Below are 20933 nucleotides of genomic sequence, written 5' to 3'. Positions count from 1 at the left end.
AACTTTGATAAAAGTCAAAGTCAAAAAAAAAGTCTTAAACCTGTCTGTAATCCTTTCTCTATCTAAGGTGAAGTTTTGAATACATTTTGTTGTTGTTTTTTTGACAGTAACAAAAGGCTGGGATCTATAAGGGGCCATTTTTAGAGAGACAGTGGATTAATGTTACAGATCACAAAACACATGATTAACAACAAGGTCATTGCTAACAACAACATGATGGCATCCATTAGAAAAATACACAAAGTAGTGGTGACCATATGAAAAATGATAAAAACATGACAGTGATATCACAAAGAATAATAAAAATAAAACAAAAATAAGACCAAAAAAACAAAAACAGAAAACATTAAAGATACTCCTACATATCCACTTGAGTCTGCTTTGTGTCTTTATGAAAATATCAATAATAAAGCAATTAATTTAAAGAGGTCTTCATCTGCTAAAAATAATGGCATCAACTGGCAATGATGAGTTGTGTCTGTATAGTGTAGTGAGTGAAGTTCCAAATAAGAATCATATTTACAGAATTTATAGACGTTTACAAGTCTCTGTACAAATCAGACTGTTAAGGAAAGAGGACCTTACACAGATTTCCTCCATAAATTAGAACTGGAGGCAGAAAATGCATTTGTTAGTATAGAATTTCTCTATACTGTACTGCCTATTACTCAGATTAGACCCAATATTTCAGTCTGGTTATAGACAATATACTGCACCTCAGAAACAGCTATTTGGATAAATAAGACACATTTTGAACACTTCACATTAGAGCATGGAACCAGACAGGTCCACTATAGACAGACAATTTAAAAAATAACAAAAGAACAAAATGAATGGGGGTGGCTAAAAGCAAAGGGACAGACTACTTGTCATGTGGTAATGGCCAAAGTCAGCATATGTCAATGTCACTGTAGTCACCTGATCCTCTTTACATAACTATCAATGAACACCCTACCAACACCGTTCTTTTTACCTTCACAAGTAAAAAGCATCAAAATGGAGGCCCAAGGTACTAGCATTATACTTAAAGTGATAAGCAGCTCTACACAATGCAAAAAAAACAAAAAAAAAAACAAATCTGAGATCAGGTCAGCTCTTATCCTGGCCTATCCTGGCAACATCGAGTTCAAGGCAGGAACTATCTTTGAAATGGGTGTCAATGCCATATAAGCAGTGTATTACTTATTCTTATATAGTGTATGGCTCAAATATTTTGTTTATTTATATATATATATATATTTGCTATTGACAAGATTATTATAATTGACAACATGGGAAACCAAATTTTAGGAGACAACAACTGTAAGATTTTTGAAGGAAAAATTAATAGAAAAGTGCAAAAATGAAAAATGGTGATAATGTTGTAGAAGTCAGAAAATTGAATGAAAGCAGAGCAGAGAAGGTATACGCTATGATATTACTGTAAATATACTCAGTGACCAATTTATTTGGTATACCTGCTCATTAAAGAAAAATGGTGATAATGTTGTGGAAGTCAGAAAATCAAATGAAAACAAAGTAAAGGTATACACTATGATATTACTGTAGATACACACAATGACCAATTTATTTGGTATACCTGCTCATTAAAGCAAAAAACCTGCAACTCCAAACATCCAGTCTTGTGGCCATGATGACACTATTTGTCTGACTGCTTGGTTATAAATAAGCATCATGTGAAGCCATAACTCATTGTACCTAACTACTGCTGCTGATCATGTGCATCCCCATATGGCAACAGTATATGCTTCTTCAAATGAATATTTATTATTTACTAAATACTTTTGATTATGTTTCATCTCTCAAAGTTTTAATGAATATTGTTTTAATAATTGATTTTGTGGGCGGCACGGTGGCGCAGTGGGTAGCGCTGCTGCCTCGCAGTTGGGAGACCTGGGGACCCAGGTTCGCTTCCCGGGTCCTCCCTGTGTGGAGTTTGCATGTTCTCCCCGTGTCTGCGTGGGTTTCCTCCGGGTGCTCCGGTTTCCTCCCACAGTCCAAAGACATGCAGGTTAGGTGGACTGGCGATTCTAAATTGGCCCTAGTGTGTGCTTGGTGTGTGGGTGTGTTTGTGTGTGTCCTGCGGTGGGTTGGCACCCTGCCCAGGATTGGTTCCCCGCCTTGTGCCCTGTGTTGGCTGGGATTGGCTCCAGCGGACCCCCGTGACCCTGTGTTCGGATTCAGCGGGTTGGAAAATGGATGGATGGATAATTGATTTTGTTGCATTTTATTCTTATTTTGGTTTTTTACCTTGTGACTTGTGGATGGAACCTCAGGGGTGCGAACTTCGAACAACTACAATGCAGCTGATGGACCACCGTAAGTCTTCTCATTCAGGGCTGAGGGTCAAGGTCTTTTGTGGGATCATTAATTGTGAAAAACGCTATTTTGGATTTTAGATTATTTTGTGAATTTTGCTAGATTTTTGTATCCATTTCTGGTTTTTGCAATTTGAGGTTTATGATTACTCATTCACTGACTGGTTTTGTTACTTTGTAGGTTGCCTTTTTAGGTATAGCTTTTGCTATCTTTTGCTTTTGTTCTTGAATTTTACTTTGTTAATAAAACCTTTAACCTATAAAGGAACTTCGTTTTAATATTGTGGGTCCAAGATTTCTTGACTCCTGTCCTGTCTATTTTGATATTTTCAGAATTTTTGAGTAGTTTTGGCCATTTTTTCCCCCTCACACTCTGTGTAAGCCAAAACCTGCTTTGAGTTTGTGGAAGGGTGGATTTAGATTTTTTGGTCTCATTTCAAGCCTGAAGCTGGATTTTGGAAGCAAAGTCATTTTCAGAGTAGAGTGCAAGCCAGGAAATGTAACAAGGATAATATGCCATGTCCCAAACCAAATATCGTCTCCAAATGGTTCTACAAATGTGATAGTGATTTCAGGTTACCCCAGTGGCCTGTATAGTGCCCAGATCTTTGCCCAACAGAGCATTTTTTGGGGTAAAGTGGAGTAGGAGGTTTGTAGCATGAATGTTTGGACTCCATGGTGATACACTACCCAAAATCACAAAAGAATGGTTCCTGAACCTCACTGAATAAATGTCTAAAGGATTTCAAATTTTCTGGAGACAAAAGGCAGTCCTAGGCAGGCTAGATTGGTGTACCTAATAAAGTGTCCAATGATAACATATCACTATTAAAAAACAACTAAAACATTTTAAATAAGTGTTTTTCTCTGAAATAAATAAAAACAAAAATAAAATGTTTACTTCACGGATCCTTGGCTGCCATATGTGGGAGGTGTTCAAGGGCAAACTCCAGTTACCATAAATCTGATCTAGGGAAAAAAAAAATCTTGTGATGCACAAAGTCTTCTCTCAATTTATAAACAACAACAACAGTCTAAATAGGGTCATGGAATACTGGAGTCTATCTTGACTTATAATGCAGAAACCAGCCTTGGATAGGGTGCCAGTCCTACACATGGCACACTTATTGACCCCACTAAAACTCTCACTTACTTTTATTGTGCTAATTTAGGGACGCAAATTAACATAACTTGCATGTACTAGAGATGTGGAAGAAGACCAGATTACCTTCAGAAAAAAAAACTTACATGGATAAGGACAAAACTTCACACTTCATACTGTCTGTGTGGAGAACACCATATCTGAGTGGATTTCTCCCTAGCACTCCAGTTTCCTCACACATCAGCTCAAAATTGTCATGATACAAGTGTACCCTGTGACTAACTAGCTCAGCTTTCAGGGATACTGCTGCACTATGCCTCAGTAGCCAGCCAAATGGCCATATCTAAATGTAGTAAAAAGTTTGGACTGTTAGTTGCTGCCCATACTTGGAGTAACATAAAAGGAAATACTGAATGATATTTTGCAGAATTAAATAATCAGTTACCCTGCAGTTAAAATAAACATTGGACAGATGCTTATGATTAAATTAATAATCCACCATTTGTCAGGACCATAGTCTTTAGAAATTAGAGATGGCATAAAAGCTAAAATGATGTACAGTATATTGCAGGTCTATATACAGAACCCTGCACACATATAAACACAGAAAAGTAAAGGTTGTCAAACAATTAATCCGTACCTTATTCAAATGCATCATCCTAAGATTTCCTTGTATTATTTCAGTCTTTTATTACTTTTTTGAAATTGTGGTGTAGTTTATTCTGCAGCAATATTTATACATTATTTAATATTTCTATCCACACAGCTACTTGATTAATTGAACCCAATTGTTCCTATTCAGACACTCAGAGCTGGAGTTTGTCCAGGCAGCTTTAAGCTCTAATTCTTACTAAGTATTATGAGAACATTTTAATTTATTACTTTGGAAGTTTGAAGTATTTTCTCATACACAGGATTGGAAAATTTCAGTAGTGCTGCACTCTGTCAATGTACCATTTTATTGTGAACAGAACAAAAGTATCATTTGAAAATTCAGTACCTTCTTCTGGGCATTTCCATTTTTCTAAAGCAAGAATAGACCTGGCAGGGATCAGAAAGGCAAATGCACTTGCCTGAAACAAGGGAAGCCTGTAATACATTTTAAATTAAAAATGAGTTACTAAAAAGAAAAGTGTGACAAAACAGTAGGCAAATAAAGATTGGTTTTCAGTGAATAACACATTTCAAATGTTTTCTATTGATTCTGTGAAAAACAAATTCCAGTGCTGAGGCTCTAAAATGACAAATGATGGGTACATCATTTCACTCCAACAAATCTGATTAATAATTCATCTATGAAACCCACTTTTCCTATTTTAGGGTCTTGGGAAAGGGACACCTAGGTTTTCAGCATCATCCATAAGGAAAGAATTAACCCTGGGCAGGACACACAAATTCCCAGAAAACCAAAACAAGCCAGTTTACAGCCATTAATTAACATCTCTGAGCAGACGGAGGAAACCAGAATACGCAGAGAAAAGCACCATGAACAGAAAAAAACAAGCAAACACCACACAAGGTCTCAAGAGTCAGTCTGTCTTCAGCCTCTGAAATTCTTTAGGACCAATGTTCCGTTTTATGACCCACTCACTTCTTGGATTCCTTGTCCTTTTGTAGACCATTCTGTTGTGTGGTTGCATCACTTTTACTAAACAGATAATGCTGGATGCATAATGAGAATACACAGACTGAGAAGTTCACATCATGACTTTGAGTTTTTATTCCTCTCTGATGCCAGCCATTTATAGTGATAAGATCTTAGATTTAAAAGCTGAACAGATTCTTCATATAACAGTGTGGTGCCACCACTAAAAATATTATGAGGTGAGAAGGTCATGCTGTGAATTTCTTATGTGATTTGCATGGGAAATCGAAATTTGATGCATTGATACTCAGGCTGGGCATAGGTTGGATAAACATTTATGTCAGGATTTCTGCATCAGACAAAAGAAACATTGAAGATCAGTGGTAAGTGCAGTAATAAGGGACAGTCAATTTCACTCTCATTTTTAAACTTAAATGTAGCCACAACTCAGGGGTGGTAATCTTGCTTACTATAGTTGAGAGTTTCACTGTAACCCTGAACATGGACACAGGAACATAATATCAAGAACACAAATACATTGACCAGGCAAGAAAATTAAAGCAGGTAATTTAAGGTGTGATATAACAAAGCTAATAGCTGTGCTACTTCTGGTGAATACCTAATGTCTGGCATTATTAATGCCAAATGTATGACATTTAAACAATTCTTTCAAAACATTTGCCATTTTTTGAAGTTTAGGCCATTTCTTTTCCCACCAGCACACTGTATTTTCAAACCCTAGTGCTCATAGCTAAATTATGTATCTTTCATGAATAACTTTATAACAACAATATTTTTGAAGGTCAAAGAGGTTAATATGGTGAAATTATTAGAGCCACAGTCGTACAGCTCCAAGAACCTAAATTCAGACACTATGCCTAGAACACTGTATGGAGTCTGGGCAGTCTACTTTCCTATGATGGACAAAGTTCATATCTTGGGCTGATCCTGTTTTGCACACAAAGTAGCTGTGATAGCTCTGACCCCTTCAAAGCATATAATGGAAGTGGGAGGTGTAGAAAATACAAGGAAAGAGAGGTTTCAAAATTGAATAATTAAATAAATTTCTAATATAATCATTATTTATATGGGAACTTTGTCCAAAGTAATTAATATTGTGGTGCATAATACAATTGCTTCTATATTTTAAACACTACCAGGTTAAAGGACTCATCCATTCTTTTACTGTCAGTCAGACGTTAACACTGAATTGCCAACCCACAGCCTACATGTCAATGACAAGACCTCTTCGTGAGAACCTCATTCCCTCTAAAGGCACATGTAGAGTCCGCCAAAATTATGGATGAGAAAATGTCCACATAACTGCTGAGGTACATACCTGACTCCAAGTGTTGTTTGGATGAGCGTTGTTATTCCTACACATGTGAAAATTGTTCCAATTAACTGACTCACTGTGTACTGATCTTTCCCAACACATAAAGATTCAGCCAGAAGAAATGGCACAGCAATAGTGCCACTGAAACATGTTAGATAATGCTGAAAAACATAAAGGATCTCATTAAACATGCATTACCGAATACAGAAGCTAAGTGCATTATCTAAAAAACAGAAATGAACAATTGGAACATTACCTGAACAGATACAATAAGGCAATATTAAGCAACTACTGGTATAATGAGACTTGGTGCCACAGTCAGTGGCACTGCCAGCTAACAATGACTCTCGGTTCACTTCTGGATCAAGAATTTTTCTGCTATATCTCAATTCTGCCTATGTCATTGGTCATTCCTCCCATTTGTAATTCACAGATCAAGAATGCCTGTCCTAGAGTGTACTGGAGTACTACTTGAAGCCTTTGGGGTCTTGAATTACCATTTTGCTGGATCCTGGCACTGATCTACTGATCTATTAAGTATTTTAAATCCACTTTCTTTGTGTTACCCTGCTCTCAGAACTCTCATACTTTTGACCTTTTGATTCCAATTTATGAATATATCCCTTTCTTATGTTTACCTACATGTCTTTTGAAAACCTTTTTTTGTAGGTTTTCGATAACTTCCTTTACCATTTTGTTTGCATGTTATTTGTTTATGAATAGTACCTTTTCAAAAAGTTTCTCTGCATCCTTCAGTCATTCTCACATTGCCAAATTCATCCTTAAATGTAACCATCAGCCGCATGCCTCCTATCCATATGTGTTAAGGTTCCAAACTTAGTCAACTGTACTTTTCTATTTTGCAGAACATCCCAAACATTTACAAGTCAGGTTGTACTGTGAATGAAACACATACTCAGAATCTTAGCAGACTGGGCTGAGCAATTTCCCAGGACAAACCCTAATATTATTATGATAAATCTACTGTCTTTGTATAAATGAGCATGTATAGATTTATTGGTCAACCCCAGAAAACATCACAGCAGACTTACAGAAATCCATATGAAACTTGTCCAATCCGCATAATTCTGCAACTAACTTGATCATTTTCACAAATAAGTACACAAGTTTTTTTTTTCCTTTGGGAACTTTTACTAATTGAAATTGGACATACTCTGAAAAAAGGGACCTGCTATCCATCCAAGCTGAAGAGGTAATTGTTATGCAGATTTTAAAAACACTAAAAGAGGCAGTACAGGTTATAAAGTTCCTAAATACAAGTAGTGAAGTGAGAAAAAGCACTTTGATTTTTAATAAACTGAAGCTGTGATGGTGGTCTAATCCAGCTGAGTCAATTTCTCTTTGTTTTAAATACAGTATTTGAAATATCCTGTATTTTAAGAATCCCAGCAAAATTATGCAATATATACTAAAAACATGAAGATTAGACAAAAGGGAGAGACAGACCTCAAAGAATCAGAAAAATGCTTAAGGATGCACTAAGGTCTAAGCTGGCACCAGGTTCACAGTATGCGGCAGGTTGAGGTTGAGGAGACAGACAAAGGCCTTAATCAGATGGGATCTCATGGTGCAACATTTAGTCAGGCCCTCTGAGTATGTGGGAGTGAAGCTGGCAGTGAGACTCCAAACCAGGGAAGGCCTTGTCTCTATCAGCAAGTATCACATAACCCAAGTTTTAACAGCAGCGACTCAATTCACACATGTGTTTGCTGCCTTGTTTAAAACAGATGCAACTCTATGCTTTTTCAGCCACTCCATACTCATTATTATAGTGTCAAATTAATTTTTTTACCTGAAATCCCAGCAGAATGCACAGATACCAAGGTGGTACATCCTCAATCCTATATATCATGTCAAATCCTCGTGATCCATCTGAAAGGGTAATTTCTTTTTGCAAGACAGGTGCTTCATCCTCAGAAAAATGGAAATATGGCATTGCATTACAGGTTTCAAAGTTTTGTTAGTTAAACATTTTGTATGTACCTAACTATGTAGCCTTTTGCAGAATGTTATGCCTTGGCCTACTCATCTTTTTGCTCTTGTGGTGTACACTTCAAGTCAGGCCCACTTGCCTTCTGGAAAAAAACTCAATTTAATGCACCACAGTTAATTCATTCACTAAGAGATGGTAAGAATAAAAAGAGTCTTTGGAAAAGTCTATTAAGACTAAACCTATTATTCACAAAAACCACTTTTAATAATTGTCAATTATGTGCACAATAAATTGTAGTCCATCACAGTTAACAGGATTCAAAACTATAACGGTTTCTCTATGCCATAATTCTAGTAATCACTGAAGTATTTAGAAGAAGCTTCATCACTGTAATCCAGTGATTATCTGGCTTCACCTCACGCATAGTTAAGAACTGATTCTTGGCTCTAAACTAAAGAAGGTAAGACCTGCCAGACCAAACAGCTTTAAGGAGAACATATGGGCCAGGATACCAGCCGGATATTTAGTTAAGTTCAGTAAGTGACAATTTTTAAGAATTTCCAAAGAGTGTAACATACAGATCCTTCATTGTTTGATACATATCATATGGTATGAATGTTGATTTATGTGTGTAAACCAAATATTTCAAGATGCTAATATACAGTAACTGTATCATTGTACAAGCTCACACATATGTTAATAAGATTTGTGCACCTGGTAGCCCCCTCATTACTTCAGGACTAGGCTTAGCCACATGTAGAACCCATATAAAACAAAGTATCAGGTTTCTTGATTGGATTCAGAAGAACTTTAACAAGCTCAGAAGTGAACATTGGCAAACTACCATACACATTGTGTTTACTGGTAGGGAACTAAGACAGCTTACACTGTAACTAATTTGTCACTCGTTGACCTGCCATGCATGTTGGAACTGAGCCCATTGGGGAAACTGAGAATGTAGACTGGGCTTCATACATTATATATTGTATACTATTTATGAACCTACACCAGTTCTGCCAGAGCCTGAGAAAAGCAAAAAAATACCTTTTTATTTTCTGCTTGGTTGGCACTGTCATCATTTGCTGACGTTTTTGAAAGTTCTTCTTCAATGTTAAACATGTTAATTCCATTCTAATTGGGGAAAAAAATACAGCATCCACTTAATTTATTAGTATTCATATTAATACTTCAATTTCATTTTGTGTTATTGTAACATTCTTTACAAATATACTGTACATATTGTAACTGTATTGACAGTAAGGAGTTAGTTTTCTCCTAAAAAATGTTAACACACATTAAAATGTTTAACTATGGTGATAAGTAGAAAACAGTAATTCAGTTTAATTTCACTTGGTAATTCCTGAATGTAACATTTTATAAACTATTATAGAAGCTAAAACCAAAAAAAGCATTGAGGTCAAACAAAATCCCTCAGTAAGATTTTATCTTAATTGCTGAGTACTTATGCAAACTAAATCTCCTCTTCAGTTGTCAAAGAAATCTTGACATTTCCTAGCAGAATTTAGATAAAAAATTAGATTACACTAATTATTTAGAAAAAGGCAGAGAAAAAAAATTTGAATGGAGCAGGAGATAGATACAACTAAAATTTGTAGTCAGAAACAAAAGGACGGTCAAAAAGCCAGAAATCTTATTACTTTAAATCATTTGTCATTATTATTACTTGTTAATGAAGTCTGTCTAGTAAATAATGGAGAAAAGTTTAGGATGTGAGCTGTATTTATTTTAATAAAACCTCTGTTTTGTACATAAGAGCAAAAAGTTCTGTAAAAATTTATTTTTAGAACAGTTTTTCTAAAGGATGCAAATAAGAAAACTGGACTACTGGAAAAAAAATCAACACTGAAACAGTTATACTGAGACCTTCTCTAACTAGAGGCAAGAAAGACACAGTTTCAAAGTAAGACAATAATACTCACTAATCAAATTATTGTGTTCATGTGTTTCAGCCATACCTATTGTCAACAGGTGCATGAAATCCAGCATATAGCCATACAAATTCAACTGACAAACATTGGCAGCAGAATGGGTCATACTGAAAAGCTCCATGACCTTAAACTTGGCATTGTCATATGTTTCCACAAAGTCAATATGTGAAATTTTTACTCTGCTAGATCTGCCACCGATTGTGAGTCAGGTCTTCTCGTCCAACATCAGCACCTGACCACACATATGCTCTTTTGGATGAATGGCCACAAATCCCACCTTTGCTCCCCACACTCCAAAAGTTTCTGGAAAGCCTTCCTAAAAGTGTGGAGACTGTTATAGTCATAAAGGGGGGCCAACCCCATATTAATGCCCATGGTTTCGGAAAAAGAAGGCTAATATGCTCATGTACAGTAGGTGTGATGGTCAGGTGTCCACAAACTTTTGGCCATATAGTGTGAGAATTTTACTATACTTTGCACTAATGACAATATTGATCCTATGAACCTATGAACACATGGTACTATCTTCCATTCATTTTCTGTACCTGCTTTTTCTATGTTATGGTAATGGGAAGCCACAACATATTCTATCACCATCAGACACAAGGCAGAAACCAATATCATATCAATCCATCACAAAAAATACTCATGTACACACTTAAGGTCACTCATATAGGGCAGATCTAGAGCCATTAATTGATCTAATATGTAGGAAAACAGAGTATTTGAAAATGAGGAGGGTATTTAATCACCACACAGACACTAATCATGCCAAGATCCCCACACAGCCATACCATCCTTATTGCCTTTATCAAATATTTTAATAAGGTGTTTCGCCAGAGACTCATTACTATACTGTTAGTGGTAGAGACTGAGGATGCATTATGAAGAGGAATAAAGAACCATCTTAGCATGTGACACTGCAAAACTATTGTGTAAGGATCTTTTTTTTAAATAGGTGGTATTAAACCAGAGGTTAGACAAGAATGGATGGGGTCGCTGCTCTTTTTAATTTATATGAATGATTTACATAAACAGGTAGCCTTAATCATACAGGTAGATTTATGCCATAAAAAACACTTGAATCCTGATTCAAATTACCACTGCTGTGTAAAGTTTATATTTTCACTTTGTGTCCTTCCAGTGTTATCCTACAGTCCAAATATGAACTGTGAAGTTGTTCATTGTTTTTAAAGCAGTCCAATGTTGATCCATGAATATTCTTTACTTTCGTGTCCAGATTTGAACTGGTGATTTTAAATTGGAACAGTGCAACAGTATGAATGTTCTTTACATACTGTATGTGTGCAGTGTAGTATTATTATCTGTGTTGCTTTCACTGGTTTCCTGGAGGAAGAAAAATAATTGCTAGGAAATTAATAGATGGATGGCTTTAGACAAATGTGTATCAAACAAGAGAGGCATCGTTAGACCAGAGACTCTATTTCTGGCCTAGACACAGCCAGTGTGGAGTTTGCCATTCTCCCTGTCCATGAATGATATTTTAAGTATACTGTGATCCCCCGCTATATCGCGTTTCAGCTATCAATCCCCCTATATCGTGGATTTTTCTGTGGAACATATTTAATTTTCTATCGTGGAAATGTGCGGTTTTATAGTGATCATTTTTTATGGATTTTTGACAACGTTGAAATAAGCATTTTTCTATGCTAAACTATTAATAACAACAATGTATTACTGTAATTATAGCATATATATACCTGTACTGCATATAAATAAAAATGGAGTTAAAATTCAACAAGTACATCCTACCTGTAGTGTACTTTGCATCCAATTCATAACAAAGCATTTCATCAGTCACTACATGTGCTAGACAAAGGGTTGTTAGAACAATATGTATTATAAATTTATAATAACTATAACATAACTGTAAATATTGACTAAAATGCAGTAAAAAGTCAATATGTATATAAAATAATGAACATTTAAGCAATGCAGTAAATCATTAATGTACATTGTACACTACGGTAGACAAAGAGTTTCGCGTTACAGTACCCAGATGATTTCTTACAAGGCCCGTTATTGGCTGAAACAGGAGATTCAACTAATCAGAGCAGGATTTTCATTCTCTTGGGCTCTAATTGGCTGCTGCTAACGTGGTGTAATCTTGCAAGAACAACGAGCGTGGGTCCCCGACGCATCTCAGTTCTCTGCGTATCACGTACCTTGCCTGTGGTCCAATTGTTGTGAGAAAACTTTTTGTGAACTTTTTGTTTGTTTTAAGCCCTACAATGGCTCCCAAGCGTCCTGCATCTTCTAAGCCTTCTGGTAGTAGTGAGCTTAAGCACCAGAGGAAGACCTTGACATATACATTACATATTATTATTATTATTATTATTATTTTTATGTTACTCATGTCCTTAGCCCGACATCCACATATCATATGTGTTTACAAAGTGTGTTTTAATAAGTTTACATGTGTTTAAAACATGTGGGAGGGGTATTTTGAGGTTTAAACTATAAAAAAATGTTTATTTATCTATATTGCGGATTTTCACCTATCGCTGATGGGTCTGGAACGTAACTTCCGTGATAGGCGGGGGATCACCTGTACTCTCAGTTTCTCCCACATACAAATATGGTCATGTAAGATTATTTAGCACTTCTAAATAGGATAGGACTGTGATTATGACTTGTCATTGCCCTGCCTCCTGTAAAGTGTAGTTCTTGTCTTGCACTCAGTCCTGCCAGGGTTATGTTCTGGTTCTCAATGACCATATAATGAAAAAAAAAAAAAAAAAAACTGGGATAGAAAATGGATTGTTATGCAGATGACACCGAATAAGGTTGCTATTCCTTACAAAAAATGAAGTCTGAATTATTACTTAGATTTCATATGTGGCAAATTAATTTTAATATAAACAAATAAAAAGTTTTACATATAGAAACCATACTGTAACAAGAAAGGATGGCTTCTTGTTATCTCTTCACACCTAAAATAATGTCAGGAACACCAAAAATACACATAGTAATTTTAATAAAGTGGAGAACACAGAAAAGAAATGAAAATAAAAACAAAAAAGAGAAAACCTTAACTGCCCCTCTGGTTTTACACACTATATGTCTTGAACCTTCTGCTAATAAGTGGAGAAGATTGCTCACATACCAAACTACCAAAGCACCCTCTCTTCTCACCTCCCATTTCTTTCTGCAATTCTGTCATCCTAGATTCTTTCTCTGACTAGTTAGCCATCACATTAAACTGCCCCCCTCACCCCCCCACTAACATTTGCCTTTTGTTTTAAATTCCTTCTTGGGATCACTTCCAACCCAGATACAAAAATAATTTCTTGTTTCAAAGAGAGACCTTTTTTTCCTACCAGTTTCCTTCATGGTTCCCTGATATCATACTTTCTTGAACCTTTTGTAACATTTTAACAACCAGGTCAATCAAGCAGCTTCTATGCTATCTGCAACACAGTCCCACTGCTCCAAGTTATGGACTATAGGTTAGCATCCATCAGGCAGGAGAGTTATGATTGGCTTCTTGCAATTATTCCTAGATCTCACCTTTAAAAAGCAATATAGTCCCAACTCCCTTCTTGCAACCATGTACTGCTCCTTAATAACCATATAGCATTCCTTCCTTTTGCTAGTGCTCTGTGGTCTCTCTCTCTCTCTTGTGAGGCTGAGTTTAATAATTACTGTTGCCAACCAGATGGTGCACAGAGATCCACCAGGGTGCTGGGTTATATACACCTTTGTATACAGTAATATGTATACATGCATGGAATACAACTTCAGAGAAACACTGCTTAAAATCTTTTTCTCCTTTGCTATATTTTTTACAAAAAGTAAATTAAAATGTTGAGTGACAGATGGAAATCACATAGTACAGCAGACAGCTGTGATAACTGCTCCAGCATACATAAAAAATGTACTGTAACTATACTAGCAAGGACGTGACAAAGTGGTACAGGTGCATTGGTGCTATGGGGGCTGATTGAAGTGAGGGGTAAAAAGGGGGCTGATCAAGCTGAAGGGTAAAAATTAAGAGTAATAGGAGGGATCTGAATTTGAAATGGCCATGTCCCACCTAAAATTCTGCACTGCTTCCTTTGTTTATCCACATATTAAAAGACTATGGATTAATTAGGTTCTAACACAAATTAGTAAATACAATACAAAGTGCACAAAGCTCAGTTAGAAACAATTTGAGAATTGGAATTCCAGTGTTTTTAAGTTTCAGAAAAGAAAATTACCTTTAAATCTAAACGTGTGACTTTTTATACTGTTAATATACTTTCCACATGACAGATGACAGGAAAGTGACAAGTGTGTGTTCTGGATGACAATGGTCATTTATTGTGTTGCCAGTGCTCACATGAATGTTTTTGTGAGATGATGCACTGCAAAAAATTTCTGAATTATTATTAGATCTTTCCTAATAAAGGCCTGGGGCCTCATGTATAAACAGTGCATACGCACAAAAATGTTGTGTACGCCGGTTTCCACACTCACACCGCAATGTATAAAACTAAACTTGCTGTAAAGCCACTCCTATTTTCATGCCAGCTCGATCCCTTGTGTATGCAAGTTCTCCGCTCGGTTTTGCAAACTGCCAGCACACAGCGTCAAAGCAGTGCTACTGTTCCTGTATGGTTTCCATTTATTTTTTAGATTCACATCCCTGACGCGGCTTTATCAAATACTGAAATTAATCGCATATCGTTTTTTAGTTCAAGGCATCTGATTGTAATCAACCTGTAACCATATAATGGTGCACCAAATGGCCAAACTATTCCAAATGCCATAGCCACTGTACAGCAGCTGATCGGAAAGCTCTCCGGCAGATTGTGTTAAGAACGGGGAGAAATATCGGGATACAGCTTTTAGCACACGCTACCTCAGCCATGGATATAGTCTATTTGAACTTCTTCCATTCAGCAAACGCTTCAGAGCCTTTCCTGTACGGAAAGTTCAGAAACAGTTTCATCCCAAGAGCTATAAACGCACTCAATCATTCCATCAAGTGCTCCCAGTAGAACTGTTTGTACTTATAAGTACAACTGCCTCACTGTAAACTTGCATTACAGTTGTAATATTGCACAACCTGAGGCACCTATGCTTTCATATTGTATATTTTTCTCTGTGTTTTATCCTTTTATTATTATTGTTGTTGTTGTTGTGGTTGTTATTTTACCATATTATAGGAAAATAAGTTTATGGAGGATTTGCATATTGAATCTCATTGTATCATACAATAACAATAAAGGAATTCAATTAATTTGAGAGCGCGTATTTACAGATGATGACGACTGGCTTCTAAGTTGATTTATTTTTCCAGGCCATATCTTCATAGAGCTCTTGATATCATTTTTAAGATGAAATGCAGTATATACAGTATATTACATTATACAGATAAATTTTTAACTTCATTTAAATAATGTATATTGTTAATTATTAAATATGCGAGGACTTGGTGGCAGGCAGCACAGTGGCGCAGTGGTAGCACTGCTGCCTCGCAGTAAGGAGACCTGGGTTCACTTCCCGGGTCCTCCCTGCATGGAGTTTGCATGTTTTCCCCATGTCTGCGTGGGTTTCCTCCGGGTCCTCTGGTTTCCTCCCACAGTCCAAAGACATGCAGGTTAGGTGCATTGGCGATCCTAAATTGGCCCTAGTGTGTGCTTGGTGTGTGGGTGTGTGCTCTGCGGTGGGCTGGCGCCCTGCCCAGGGTTTGTTCCTGCCTTGCGCCCTGTGTTGGCTGGGATTGGCTCCAGCAAACCCCTGTGACCCAGTATTAGGATATAGCGGGTTGGATAATGGATGGATGGACTTGGTGGCGCAGCAGAAGCTATGAGCTGGCGCCCCCCCTTCAGGGATTGTTCCTGCCTTGCGCTATATATTTGCTAGGATTGGTGCAACCCTGGATGGATAGATAGATGGAATAATTAAACATGTACTACGAAGATATTTCAATGTTCCTTAAAAGTTTTGAAGAATCGGCATTCTAAGCTTACAGATAGATTGACATTTATTAAAGAGCTGATTGTGTGGTGATTGGTTATTTGGAGAAAGAAAAGGAAGGACAGGAATTGGGGGTTAGTACGTTTGAGACAGTACTGCTGCAATAAATAATTTTATTGAGGGTCACGCACAGTGCAGCAAGCATCTTGCAGGAGACAAGAACAATCTCGGGAAGGGCACCAGCTTGTCGCTACCACTGCGCCAATGTGCCTCAATGTTTTATACATGCTTTAATTTCTATCATCATGAAAATGATATCAAGTATACATCTTAGTATTTAGTCCTGCGGTGGGTTGGCACCCTGCCCGGGATTGGTTCCTACCTTGTGCCCTGTGTTGGCTGGGATTGGCTCCAGCAGATCCCCGTGACCCTGTGTTCGGATTCAGCGGGTTGGAAAATGGATGGATGGATGGATCTTAGTATTTAAATTGTTCAGAGAGCTGTAACATAACAAATGTAATGTATTCTGTGTCCTGTCAGAGTAAGAGAAACCCCGTTTAAGACGCACGTAGTGATTCACACACATAAAGTGTACATAGAAGAACACACACAGAATACAAAAGATTTAACGTGCCACTTTAGCTACGATGGGATTTGAGAAACTGTTAAACCATTTTAAGATTAAGTTTATGATGTTCTACTTTAATGACAAAATAAACTATGTGATTAAAGTAGAAATGTACACCTTTTTTCACAGTGTGTCCCAGGTTTTTTTTCTTTTCTCTGTACCCTAATACATTTTCATATGACACTTAGATGGTGGGCTACAACTCGCCTTTTCACGGCAACTTTGATATCTGACCATTTCTTATTTATTTCGGGCACTGTGCGACTTTCTGAACTTGAACTTTCAAGTTTCTCCACCACTCTGTCACTCGATCAACTTCCTTTTGTTGTTTATATCACTGCTTAAACCAACAAATAATATGTTTTTCCTTCCCTCTACTTGGTATTCGCTGAAATTCTTCTTTTTCCCTGTGCTTTTGCCATTGTCTTTTCATAGAATGCAAAACATAAGGGGCTATTTATATTGATTTGCATATTCAAAAAGGCCATAATTCTGGGAGGAGTCGGGGTGGAGCAGCAGGAGAAGAATGTGGAAGTTGACGTACGCACAGATTTATGCATCTGGATTTTTTGTGCGTACACACATTTCCACTTTATGCATGAGGCCCCTGGTCTTTCTTCATCAATCTTTGTTATTTTTCACAATCACAATGTGACCATTAGGTATCACATCTACTAAGTAGATTTTCTATTTTCTATTGAATATGTGTGTAATTTGTTAACTTCTTGTGAAAACACACTTAAGATGTCTGAAGCAATGAAGCACCTTCTCATTTACAGTTCTGTGGTTGGCCAAAGTAAGACAGGTAGTAATAAGACGACCAAGAAATTTGGTCAACTAACTGGGCATTATGGTATAGCAGCTAAGGCACTGGTCTTTAAACCGTAAGGTTACCTGTTCAATTCCTTGCTTTGCCTTGTGTAACCCTAAACTGTAAACAGCTGTAATCTTATATGCCTACTTGGATGAAGATGTCAACAAAACAGATGATCGTTAAGTGTAAAGCTGCTCACTATCTCTGCAGCATCTCTACTAAGGTTAATAGAATGTACACCCATACCCCATAAAGTCAACAACCAGGATGTCATCTACATGAGAGAGAGACAGAGAGAGACTTTTTATATTGCTAATATTAGATACAAACAAATGCAAGAGACGGTATGTGCTTACTCTTTGAGTTATTTCCCACAAAGACAAGATGTACAACTGGAAGAAGAAAAAGCGACTCAGAAAACAAATAAAAACATTAGCTAATGAGTGACTTTCTCTACATTGATTATTTTATCTTTGTATGTAAGATAAATTTAGGAACACAACAGAGGATACTTCTGTTTTCTCCAGTCAAGAAGTGAGATATACTGAGACACAAGCACATGAGCAAGAGGAAAATGTTGCTGGGAACAGGTCTATTGCAACATCAAGAGGCACCACACAGGTGAAGATGGTATGGGTTGAGACGTACACCACGGCATAATGCTACGAGAAGATTTCTACTGAGAGTACTACAATTAATGATATAATATGTGTTACTTGGCCTAAACCTTTAGTCAGACAAGTCGAAACAAAGCAGAGGTACTTCAGGACTCCTTCTCTTGTAAGTTGGGGTGTTGACTGACAATCCATGGTTACATCACGTGTTAAAACAAACTTTCTGCACAAATTAGTTACACACTCGCCAACTTCACCGCCCGTATCTAAGACAGTATTGATGTTTCTGGTCACACACTGTGGTGTAGTGGGTCCTCAGCTCATGTCAAAAAGGCCACTTTTTAAAAATAAATAATCGCCGCACTCGCGGCTTAGCGAGGGGGCATGGTGTGTGTGGCCGAGCGGTTCCCGGGGAATTCGTGATGCAGGCGGTTCTCACTTAAGTGCACAGGTGAGGAGTCGTCCGCATCCGTAATTGGTCCCAGGGGCTACTGACTGCCACAGACTGATCCATGTCCCTGTGATAAATAGAAGCAGGGGCAGATAAAGAAAGAAAGAAAGAAAGAAAGAAAGAAAGAAAGAAAGAAAGAAAGAAAGAAAGAAAGAAAGAAAGAAAGAAAGAAAGAAAGAAAGAAAGAAAGAAAGAAAGAAAGAAAGAGGTTAAGGAGGAGAAGATGGCAGGAAGCAGGAGGGAGAAAGCTGGTGCAGGAGAGAAGGAGAACGAGCGAGCGCAGGCTCACGCTGATAACAAGCAGCTGGGAGAGGCGAGCCCAAGTGGGGTGTTTGGCCAGCACCAAGGGCCGACGGTAGTGGTTGCTTCTGCTTGTTGGGAGCAGGAGTAACCAAGAAAAGGCTGCCTCGCCGCAGCGAAGGCAGCGGGAGTCGGAGATTTGGAATAGAATCCCCAGTGTGAGCATCCTGGCCATTGGGGGAAAACCAAGTCTCCGTCTGGTAGGGGCTAAATGAAGCCTGGGATCGGGAGGCCACCAGACCAGTCGAGTAGAGCAAACAAGGTCAACTGCATGTAGGGTGACTTCCCTGGTGCATAGCCTGGATGGGAGAAGCAGGGGAGTCACCAGTAAAAGAAGGCACCATACTTTGTGTTTTTAAAGAGACTATTTCCAGCCATTGTTTTAACTTCATTGTTTTTTTTTTTTTAAAGGATGTTTTTTTTTTAATGGATTTTAACCTCCACCCTTTTCACTTGTTTTTATGGATTATTTATTTAAGGATATTTTGATACACTGCACTTATTTATTTGAACACTTGTTTTGTTGGTTTTGTTTTTAATAAAAGCACTTTTGCACTTTTTGCACCATCCCCTTGCTTTGTTGTGCCTCACTGCCTTGCTCATCGGTAACATTACCGACAGTGTCGGGTTCAAGGGCTCCCAGAAGGAAAATGGGAGCTTGGAGGAGAACCCGCATTGTCACACACTGTCTGAGCCACACAGCAGGGTGTACACTGTGTTGCAGTGACAAGGCAAAGTAGAGAAGAGCCAAATGTTGGTGACCCTTCAACATTTTTGAAGGGTAAGTATCATTCATTCCACCTTGAAAAATGCTCACTAATTCCATAACAAAAGTTTGGAGGTCTGGGAGGATTATTCTGTAAAATAAGGAAAGCATAAACAAGTAACCTGCTTTTCTTTTCTTTCTGATTGCTTTAACTAGAAGCAGGTGATATTTTTACCTGTTGATGGGTGTTATAGTCAGGATCATTTTGTAGGCAAAGCAATAAATTTAGACATCCATTTATTTATTTTCTAAAACAGTTTTGATGAAAAGGTCGAAATTTTATGAACAGTAAATCATAAATTTATAATGACTACCGAAGACAAAAGAACATTACAGACATGACTAAGAGTCAGTCTAAGATCCAAAAATAGCTGCCTAGACTTCAAGTTAAAAAAAAACTACTTAAGGCAATACATAATTGTAAACAGACACATCAATGTGCAACCATGGCAAACCATGCAAATTTGACCTTCAGGCTCTGAAATGTTGTCTTTTATTTATTTTTTTCTTCAAAAAGTACTCTGGTCTGTGCTCTGCCAGGGACTTTGAAGACGCTTAGTTGTTAATGCTCTTCTACTTCTTCAAATTCTGCAGCTTTATTCTCTTGCCCAGAATCTTTCCCATCATCCATTCATCCTTTGGACTTTTGTAGCCCATGTTTATCTCCATTGAGGATCTAATTAAATAGCTAACCAATAATAATGTATACACACAGAGAATGAAAAAATAAGCCAAGTAATACACAGAAAAGCATGTCTACCTATTTTTCACGAACAACCCCATTACCTTCAGTTAACAATGTCAGTTCTCCTAGCTGACGACCAGCATGCCCGACCCCAGTCCCTTCAATGCTCATCACGCTTCACTACCAATGAACAGTTTTTCAAAGTAAACATTTCTCATCAATAAAAGCACAATTCAGCAGGCTAAAGTTACACTTTTCTTTTTCTCTTAATCCTTCTGGAAGTGCTGCCTACTCTTCCCATCTCCCACTACAGTACATTTTTCTTTATGCCGCCACTTAATTGGCAAAAGTGCTAAATCTTTGTTTCTTTAAGTAATTGGCAGACAGGGGGAATCAACTTACACCCTAGTGTCAATTCAACCTAAAATTAAATTGTGGGTACCAGTGTGGACCAGTGATTAAGAATGCCTCACGCGAATGAGGATCTTAAATTCTCGCCCATT

At 37.5% G+C, this 20933-nt stretch overlaps 1 protein-coding gene across 1 annotated transcript in view; it reads right to left on the bottom strand.

Moving 5' to 3' along the window:
- slc23a1 (solute carrier family 23 member 1) overlaps positions 1 to 20933 on the bottom strand; it is a 64777-nt gene that overhangs the window by 39736 nt on the left and 4108 nt on the right. Inside the window, exons 2-6 of the mRNA XM_028812560.2 lie at positions 9340 to 9426; positions 8155 to 8274; positions 6345 to 6502; positions 4421 to 4509; positions 3220 to 3287 (exon numbers count right to left, since the gene is read on the bottom strand). Of these exons, the coding sequence (XP_028668393.1) occupies positions 3220 to 3287; positions 4421 to 4509; positions 6345 to 6502; positions 8155 to 8274; positions 9340 to 9426 (522 nt within the window). The remainder of the gene's footprint in view (positions 1 to 3219; positions 3288 to 4420; positions 4510 to 6344; positions 6503 to 8154; positions 8275 to 9339; positions 9427 to 20933) is intronic.

This window comes from Erpetoichthys calabaricus, chromosome 11, assembly GCF_900747795.2.
Source record: "Erpetoichthys calabaricus chromosome 11, fErpCal1.3, whole genome shotgun sequence".
Taxonomy (NCBI): Eukaryota; Metazoa; Chordata; class Cladistia; order Polypteriformes; family Polypteridae; genus Erpetoichthys; species Erpetoichthys calabaricus.
This window is presented reverse-complemented; position numbering and strand designations above follow the sequence as displayed.